At 53.9% G+C, this 9090-nt stretch overlaps 3 protein-coding genes across 3 annotated transcripts in view; 1 reads left to right on the plus strand and 2 right to left on the minus strand.

The window, feature by feature from the left end:
* Positions 1–2325: 2325 nt before the first annotated feature.
* N657DRAFT_570959 (uncharacterized protein) lies at positions 2326–4042 on the plus strand (the record flags this gene model as incomplete). The annotated part of the gene is made up of 3 exons (XM_062788777.1): positions 2326–2422; positions 2485–2564; positions 2627–4042. 3 exons carry the CDS (start codon positions 2326–2328, stop codon positions 4040–4042), a joined length of 1593 nt encoding a protein of 530 aa, XP_062649002.1.
* A 460-nt stretch (positions 4043–4502) lies between these two features.
* N657DRAFT_644068 (uncharacterized protein) lies at positions 4503–6312 on the minus strand. The gene has a single exon (XM_062792684.1). The coding sequence runs from the start codon at positions 5980–5982 to the stop codon at positions 4690–4692; it is 1293 nt and encodes a 430-aa protein (XP_062649003.1). The 5' UTR covers positions 5983–6312; the 3' UTR covers positions 4503–4689.
* Positions 6313–8855: 2543 nt separating this feature from the next.
* N657DRAFT_644070 (uncharacterized protein) overlaps positions 8856–9090 on the minus strand; it is a gene marked incomplete at both ends in the record, with an annotated part of 2081 nt that continues 1846 nt past the window's right edge. The window contains 2 exons of the mRNA XM_062792685.1: positions 8856–8880; positions 8928–9086. Coding sequence (XP_062649004.1) covers positions 8856–8880; positions 8928–9086 — 184 coding nt within the window. The remainder of the gene's footprint in view (positions 8881–8927; positions 9087–9090) is intronic.

Below are 9090 nucleotides of genomic sequence, written 5' to 3' on the forward strand. Positions count from 1 at the left end.
GTTTTTCCGGCCCGATGACCCACCTGGGCCAGCCGGGTTATGGACACTTGCCCCCTGTTTTTGAGCCCACATCAACCGCAACACTAGAAAAACCCTCAAGTTGGCGTTCCTGGAGTGCTAGAGATACTGGGAATAGCTTTAAAGGTAGTTAATTCTGACCTCAAATCAGTCAAGTCGAGCGGCCTTCGACTTGACTTGCCTTGACCAAATTTTGGGGTCGATTTGACTTGCTTTGACTTGCGTTGAGCCAAGCCTTGGCTTGGCGCTTTGACTTGTGGGCAGCATTGGTTCAGAGGGTTGGGCGCGGCTGAAGTTCCGCTGAGAGTTCGGATTTGAACCCCAGTGTGGGGCCGAGCCGTGGGGCCGAGCTGGTGGACCGGAACCTGGCCTTTCGCCCCATCCGGGCTTGGCGGGTCCCGAGGTTCAGGGCGTACGGAGTAAAACACCAAGGTTCGACGCCAGAAAAGAAGAAAAGATTGCGGGAAGGCGACAAACTTGAGCGGTAGTTGAAGAGTAAATATAAGTATTTGCTTGAATAAAGGCTCTATCTGTTCCTCTTCCGCTGTTACTTCTTCATTCATGCTGATTTGTTTACACATCCTACACCGGAAGAGAGATGGTGAACAGATAGAACAGCGGCATATGAGTAGGCTATCAACATCCTGTAATCTTCATGGGGCTGTGAGACTCTTTGGCTAGATGGCGACAGCCTGTAGACATTGTGTTAATGGACGTCGATGTCTTCAGTTCTCTTGACTCCTCAAACAGCTCGTTCCGGGAAGAGGGTTAAGAGACAACAGTGCACTGCTTCTACACCTGAAGTTATAAAACAATCATTTGTCACGTCGCTCTCAAGAAGGTTCAAGCCTTTAATCGACCGGATACTCCGTACGTTCTTGCCAGAACGTTACTTTCCAGTGCTCAAATCCGGTGTTGAGTTGTGAATTGTTGTGGGGTTAAGGTAGTATTTACTTGACCCCCACACCCAAATTTGTATTTAGGGGCCGGTTCTCCCCTCGACCTTGATCTTTTTGTCTCTTTCTGTCTTGCCTGTGTATTAGCGAGAGTGCTCTTGTCGCCGCGCGGTTACTGTTCCTACGGACTTATGTCTTAATGTTTGCCTATGGTGATATGACCTAATCCCGTTCCGAGTCATTGAAGGCCTCAGCGCCGGTTGAAGACAAACGTTGATCAAGAGAGCGGACTTCCTCGCATCACCCGTTCTCCGTTCGTAGAGGCGGCGTCGTCTGGGCCCTGCCATCCCGCATCTGGTGGCTTTCGTATTGGTCAAATAGCGAATCCCCAATCGAGAACGCAATTCCCGGCGTTGAGCAATAGCCCGCAGGAAGAGGGAAGCTGTGGATGACCTCCAGCTGATGCACGCAAGTATCGAGCCAGCACTGCTGAAGACTCGGTTTTCGGTGCACGGACACAAACGTCCATCTCACGTCCAAATCCTCAAGCTCCCTGGTGAGCTTGGAGTGGTCTGCCAAGCCATCAGTGCTTGCAGAGTAGGTACAGTATTTCGCCAACTCTGGCACATTCGCGCCATCTCATTCCGCACGGTTTTCACCTCGCGACGTGCCGGGTCCTTACTAAGAGGGAATTTCAGGAACTCAACAGCTCCGAGGCCGCAGCGGAGACGACTGAGTTGGCCCACATTCATTCTATTGGGCACCGACACTCAAATCCGGGCCGTTTGTACTCGGCTGGAAAGCACGGAGGCACCCCACACAGCCCACTCCAGTCTCAAGCTAACCCCCAAGAGTCAATCTCCCTGGAGTCGGCAAGACGTCATCTTTCAAGCTCCCCGGCGCCAGCGCGCCGGGCTTCAAAGAGTTTGGGGGCTCCCAGGAACCAGAATTGCGAACCACTCAACTATCGCATTTTTGCCTCTTGCAGCCTGATTCAGCTTCGTTTCGTGACCTTTCTCCTTGTCGCCTCGGTAAGTCAAATCTCGAACCGGATTATGCATGGGACAGGACACTGGTTGGGAGGAGCTGCCCCGCAATAACAATCGTTTGTGCCGTCGCCAGAATGCCCCTCCATTCCCCACCAACAGTCCCGGAGGTTCCTTCTGCGGATACCTACAGCAGCTTTCTTTGAACTTCAGGCTCGACGAAAAAAGCTCTCTTATCTTTTATTAACTCAGACTTGCAGGTCTTTCTCCGTCAAACAGCTCACCTTTATTCTTCCTCCTTAACCACCCATTCTTTTCTCCCAAAGGCCGCCCACTCGCCGCCAGCAGCGCCTGACCAAGACTCGGGGATCTGTCAAAACCCGCATCCATTCTCAACTTCGGCTTCCGCCACCAAGCCGCCCGCCATGGCCCTCGCAGCCGAGACCCAGTCAATTGTCAACCAGTTCGAATACACGGACGATGATGTCAACAAGGGCGTCAAAGAATTCCTCCGCCAGATGGGTATGTGCTACGTTGTAGCTGCCACCCCCGTCTGCCTGGCTCTTACTAAGACCACCTCAAAGCCGAGGGCCTGGAGAAGGACGGGACAAGCTTGAGCCAGATTCCCACCTATGTCACGGGGGTTCCCAACGGTACCGAAAAGGTTGGTTCCGACAAGGACGACAGGATCCATTACTCGTAAAGCTGACCCTCGGCACCCCACAGGGCCTGTATATGGCTGTTGACCTCGGTGGTACCAACTTCCGAGTTTGCTCGGTAAAGCTCAATGGCGATGGCACATTTAACATTACCTCCGACAAGGTTGCGGTGCCGAAGGCGCTGATGGTCGCGAAGACGGCCGAAGAACTGTTCGCCTTTCTCGCCCTGCAGATCAAGAAGTTTCTCGAGAAACACCATGGCGATCACTTTGAAGCGCACATCAGACGCCGGATGACTGTGAGCTCGCCCGAGGGTTACAAGGATGAAAACGTCTTCCGCATGGGTTTCACCTTCAGCTTCCCCGTGCAGCAAATGGGGATCAACAAGGGCACTTTGATAAGATGGACAAAGGGCTTTGATATCCAAGACGCGGTCGGAAAGGACGTGTGTGCTCTTCTGCAGCAAGAGATTGACAAGCTTCATCTTCCCGTGAAGGTGGCTGCTCTTGTCAACGACACCGTCGGCACACTCATGGCCCATTCGTACGGGGCGCCGGGCAGCCACGGCGCGGTGCTGGGTGCCATCTTCGGCACTGGGACCAACGGCGCTTATGTCGAGAAGCTGTCCAACGTAAAGAAGCCGATGGTGGGCGAGTACGATACCTCTACCGGGGAGATGGTGATCAACACGGAATGGGGCTCGTTCGACAACCAGCTCAATGTCCTCCCCAACACGCCTTGGGATGTCGTTCTAGACAAACAGAGCGTGAACCCGGGCTTCCAGATGTACGAGAAGCGAGTCTCGGGCATGTTCCTCGGAGAAATTCTGCGGTTGGTTATCCTCGATCTGCTGAAGAATCCCGACGTCTCCTTCTTGAAGGACGATAACTCAAGCACCAACGACCTGAGGTCAACAACCGACATTGCCGAGACATCGAGCATCTTCCAGCAATGGGGAGTGGACAGCTCCATCCTGTCGGTCGCTGCCGGCGACCACACGCCGGCGCTCACCCTCCTCCGCAAGGGTCTCGATGACAACCTGCAAATTCACGCCGCCGCGTACGAGGATGCGCAAGCGATCAAGTCCGTCGCCGACGCCATTGGCCGCCGTGCTGCTCGCCTCGCGGCCGTTGCCATTGCTGCTATCGTGCTGCAAACAGGCAAGCTCAACGACCCGGCGCACAAGGACGAGCCCATCGACGTGGGTGTCGACGGCAGCCTGGTCGAGCACTATCCGTACTTCCGGGAGATGATTCACGAGGCGCTGAGCATCGTCGACGGCATCGGAAAGGAGGGCGCCAAACGCATCCGCATCGGCCTTGCCGAGGACGGCTCAGGCGTCGGTGCTGCCCTCATCGCGCTGGTGGCCGCGGGCATGGAGAAGAACACCACCGATGCCGAGGAGATCTTGGGCGAGCTTCGTTCTACCGCAAAGGCTCAGGCGGCTGCTTCGGTGGACGACGAGAAAGCCACTTCTGATTAGGCATCTGGCGGTGGCCTACTCCTGCAAAGAGGAGTGGCGGGTGCTCTAGCGTCGTGTGATGGGTCCCTGGGGCTTGTCAAGGCGGCGGCTTCCTGCGGTTGAGCAGCTACTGGTATTTCCTTTGGTAGCAGCTCCCCCGCGAGTGATAGGATGCCGTGGCACATTGCCAGATCTTTCACTGCGGGTTGTTTGGGACAATATTGCCCACGAAGTTAGGATTGGGACTGCTTTCTCCACGCGTGGTCTGTTCTCACCTGATCGGGTTTAGACGAGACTTTCGGGCTGGATTCGATCTATTCACGAGTATTTTGGGGAGACAGGAATGAGTTCTGGGTCAGCTAGCGTTCACTTGTTCTTGGTAGCTCCCGGGCCTGGGAACCAGCCAAGGCACCTCGGGCAGGTAGCTAGTGGCAACCGGGCCTGAGAAACTCAGCGAAATTTGATGGCGTTGATGGTTAAATGCGGTTGATCATTCATGTGTGACAGTGTATTATTGCCTCATTATATTTCATCGTCCAGGTATACGGAATGTCTAGGATACCCGACAGTCAAGAAGAACCCAACCTCGATGCTATGCAATTCATCTATCCCAGTCAACATTCGACCATCACGAATGGGCACCCAACGAATGTCCAACAGCAAAAGCATCATTGGCCTCCGAACGCAGCAGAAGGATAAGCCCTCTCCTTCTTCTTCCTCGCCGTCGAGCTGCTCCGAGAACTCGCCCTGGACGCTGGGCCGGCGCTCCTCTCACCGGGCGGAGAGAGGAGCTGCGACTGACTGGTGCTCCTACTTGTGCTCACCATGTCGGCCGGGAGGTCGTTCCACTCTGTCTCCGGGCGGGTCTTCTGGAAGGAGAGGGATGAGGCTGACGAGGGCGTTGGTGACGGTGCTGCGGAGGGTCTGCGCTGGGGCGGTGAAGATGTTTGGGATGCTATCGGTGGAAGGTTGACGGCCGCGGCCAGCACGTTGGTCGGCCTCACGCCAGAGGAGCTGATGATGGCTTGTGGATTTGGGGTTGACGGGGGCGTGAACGTGTCTGGCGCGAATGTATTTCTGCTGCTGTTGGCGAGCACGCGGCTAGGCGGCAGCGGGTTTGGGCTTCGGTCCCCGATATGCCGGCGCACCACCCACGCCGTGTCCGGCCGCAGCTTGAAGTAGTACCCCTTCACCGGCTCCCGGCCCTCGCGTGCAAAGCCCCGCGCTTCGTACCACTTGAGCCCTTCCTCGTTTTCGGTCCAGACATGTGCGTAGATGGTCCGGGCGTCGATGCTAGAGCCCGCGGCCGGGAGGAGAGCGGCGCTCGCGATGATGTGCTCGAGTGCTGCGGCGGCCAGGCCGAGCGAGCGGTATGGCGAGAGGAGGGCGAGGGATTGGATGTAGATTGCATGGTATGGCGTGTTGCAGGGCGAGCTGGTTGGCTTTTTGGAGTGCGACGGCAGAGAAGCATGGGCCAGTGGCTGACCTTGGGCGTCGAGAAAGGGGTTCGGTTCGAGCCGGCAGATCAGACCGCCAACGAGTTTTGGTGTATCGGCATCCGAGTCTTGCCAGAGGATTGCGCGCGAGAACAGGCCCGAGGCAAAGGGGTCAAGGGCTCGGGCGTAGAAGGAGTCTGGGTAGGGCACGGGAAGGAGGAGGGAGTTGATGCGGCGTAACGCGGGGATGTGCTGTTCTGCGAGAGGGACGATGCTTGCGCCCGAGGGAAGGGACGGCGGGGACGGCAGAACGGGAACACCGTTTGGCGGCAGAGTTATAGGTATTGTGACGGGCTTTGCTTCGGTTGCGTGAGGTGGCGGGGCAGGTGGCTGCGCCGATGATGTTGTCGATGTCGCGATATTGTTGTTTCGTGGTGGGGGGGCAGCCGAAGGCGGGGCAGCGTACTCAGGCTGGCGCCGCGGCTGGAAGAATGCGCGGATCGAAGGTTGTTGAGTATGTGACATGGTGTAAACCGTGATGGAACGGCTTGCGGGTATCAACTCATAGATATGTACGTTGAATGAAAAATGGTCGTTGTTGCTAGCCAGGGCCAGAGTTCTTGTCGCTGCGACTGTTCACGGTTCAATGTTCCATGTTTTGTTACCCCTGGGCCTTTAGATCCTGCAGTCGAGCTGCGGCTCTGAGCCTGAAATTGCTTGCTGCCCCACCATTGGATAAGGTATGTATGTATGTACATACCTCTGTAAACGAAAGTTGGATCGCTAGCTGAGTTCAGTTCTCATGTTCAACTTCAATGCTGCCAACGCCGATAGGTGAAAGAGAGACAGTTTGAGTCGACTACCGGTAGATTTCAAAGCACCTGGACACTCCTCATTAACAACAACAGCTTATTTGTGGAGGGAAATCTTACTATGCAGTTTGAATTTGAACCTGTTTCCACACCGCCTTCTTAGCAGAATTCAGGAGCGGAAGAAGAAGTACCCTTACTATTTATACTGAGGCATGATGCATTTTGAGCGTCAATTGAGCTTTTATGGACATTGAATACAATAAAACATCTCTACTGTTACGTCATTACAATAGCAATCGCAGCATCAGTACACGTTCGTTCTATTTACCTCTATTGAATAGCAACCAGCCTATTAACGAGGTACCTATTCGCCTAGATCGGCAAGGCGGTGGGCTAACTAGACCTATTCAGCTGTGCTTCCTAAGTATTAGGCCAACCTAGGGCTCGCCGGACACTCTACCACTAATTATAAAGGAAAACCATGCCTGCAAGGTTGGACTAAAAACCTCTGTCTCCCCTATACTAGTCTGAAGTCTTGAATCTACCCGCTACAGCAAAAAGAAAGGCGTAGATAGCCAACTAAGCCATCGAGCTAGCCTATACTCCAGAAGCCTCCCAGAGCATAGTAGCCACCTAATCATTTTCCTTGCAAGCCTTCTCTCTTTGTTCCCCCACTTATCGAGAGCGCTACATAGATCTCCCTGTGAGCATATCTCTGTAGCCAGCTAGGTCCTTGGCTTCAATTATTGGTGGCACTATATAGCTAAGTATTCTACTGTTTCCTTGCTACAGCCGCATTCGCAGTAGGGAGTAGGTATTCGAGGGAACCTGGCCCAGAAAAGGAAGTCTTTAAGGCCTATAGCCCCAGTTTGGGCCTAGGTTAGTAAGGAGCTCTCGGTCTTTATAAGGCCATCATACCTTTCTAGTGCCCTTCTGTCGAGTTTCGGCCGATGATTAGCCGGCTGTACGGTAGGTAGGGCCTGGTTCCGGGCCTTATACCGTTATAGTCAGTTGGTAGCCTCCTGGGCCTACCTGGCCTTCCAAGCCTTATTGAGAGCCTCTGTAGAGTCTTTGTCCTGGGTCTTCCAGGCTGCAATAGCCTCTATAGCTTCCTCTGTTGCTAGAGGTTACGTTGGCTCTCCGGCTCTTTGTAATCCTTAGAAGCGAGTTGCGGTCCTATTGCAAGCCTCCTCGACTAGCAGGCTAGGATGCCAGTAGCTTGGAAGAGGAAGTTTTATTGCAGGCTCTATTACAGGCCTTGTTGTTAGCTGGGAAGGCTGAGGAGTTGGGAGGGTAGGCTTCTACAGCCTATCTTCGAAGTCAGCCAGCCTCATGTTGAAATAGAGATCTAGTAGAGAAACCTATGACTTGGCCTTAAGGTATCGGGTTGGGGTAGCCTCGTAGACCCCGGCCATTATCCATAGGCTCCTGTTCTGGGCCTTCTGGAGGTCTTTTGCAATGCCCTATGGTTGACCCCCAATGTCACGGCGATTGCGCCGTGCTTGCCAGGACCCACGGGTGGAGCCCAGCGTGTGGGGGCCCCCTGCGGGTTGAAGATCCTGCACCTCGCTGTCGCGAGTTCTGACTAGCTCCTTGAGCTACGTCTTGACAATCAAGCCTGCCCGTACCTGACGGAATAGCCCAGACTGTAGCTTAGCCCGAATACAACTGCTATTGGACTATCAGCCTGTCCCGCCCGTGATACCCAATAGGAGTAGGCCTACAGAAGCTTGAAACTCCATAAGCTAGGGCACTGCGAATGCACTTAGTATAGACCTCTCCAACCTGAGCTGAGGCTAGGCCCTTTTACTTTTATATTACTATTTAGCCTCTATAGTATAGTTATTACTCTAGCTAAGGCTAGGGTTCTATAGAGCTCCCTACTATCCCCGATCCTCTTACCCTTTATATTGCTTCCCTATATAGGGCGTTGAAGGAGAAGCATCTTGAGATAGCTATAGTAGACTTTACAGATAATACTAACCTCTTAGCCTTAAACCGGGAGCCTTAGGCCAACTGCTGGCAACTAGAAGAGGCCTGAAAGATCTGTCTATAGTGGGCTGAGTCTAGAGGGATGGTCTTTGCCGGAGAAAAGAGCGAGCTAATCTACTTCAACAAGGCCGAAGGCAATGGCCAAGCCCAGCCAACCTGGCCTACCCATAGGGCTAAGGCTTCGACGCCATACAGCCTACACCTTCTAGCCCGTTCCTTAGAGTCTGGCTAGATTGGAGGCTAGATTGGAAGGCCCACCAGGAAGCTGTCAAACAAAAACTGAGAACATAGGACTTCGCACTATCTAGAATTGTAACGGGCTGGGCCCGAGTTGGGCCTCGGTGACCCTCAGCCAGCTCTCGTACAAGCACGGTCCACCAAGCCTCCTGGATAAAGCTATTCCCACTTGACCCACAGTGTCGAACCATCTAGCAGCGCACACCAGTGAGAATAAATTGGCTCTCGAGCTACTAGACTCTCACATCTCTTCTTTCCTTCATAGAGTTCAGTGTACTCATAGAGTCGTCATCAGCTAGTTGCAATATACTACCTGAGACTATTATAAGAATAGCTGCTAAGACCTAAGGCCTAGCTCTAGCCAAGGCCCGGGAGGCCTATACTAAGTGCATTCGTAGTGTTCTTGTCAAGTGACACACACAAGCTCACCAAGGAAGATGCACCGAATCCTCAACAGGCAGCGGGCAAGACGACTGTATTGTGCGTGCACCACTAATCAGCTGACTGATCCTTGAGAGAGGGAAGTTCCAAGTTCCAATCTGAGTCTCCTGCTCTCCAGATATCCTCTCTCTGCTGCGAGTCATGTCGCTGC

This window comes from Parathielavia appendiculata (assembly GCF_033297405.1).
Source record: "Parathielavia appendiculata strain CBS 731.68 unplaced genomic scaffold N657scaffold_4, whole genome shotgun sequence".
Taxonomy (NCBI): Eukaryota; Fungi; Ascomycota; class Sordariomycetes; order Sordariales; family Chaetomiaceae; genus Parathielavia; species Parathielavia appendiculata.

Bases quoted from the DNA above. Each gene is read 5' to 3' on its own strand.
- N657DRAFT_644068 (XM_062792684.1), bottom strand. From the start codon at position 5,982: ATGTCACATACTCAACAACCTTCGATCCGCGCATTCTTCCAGCCGCGG.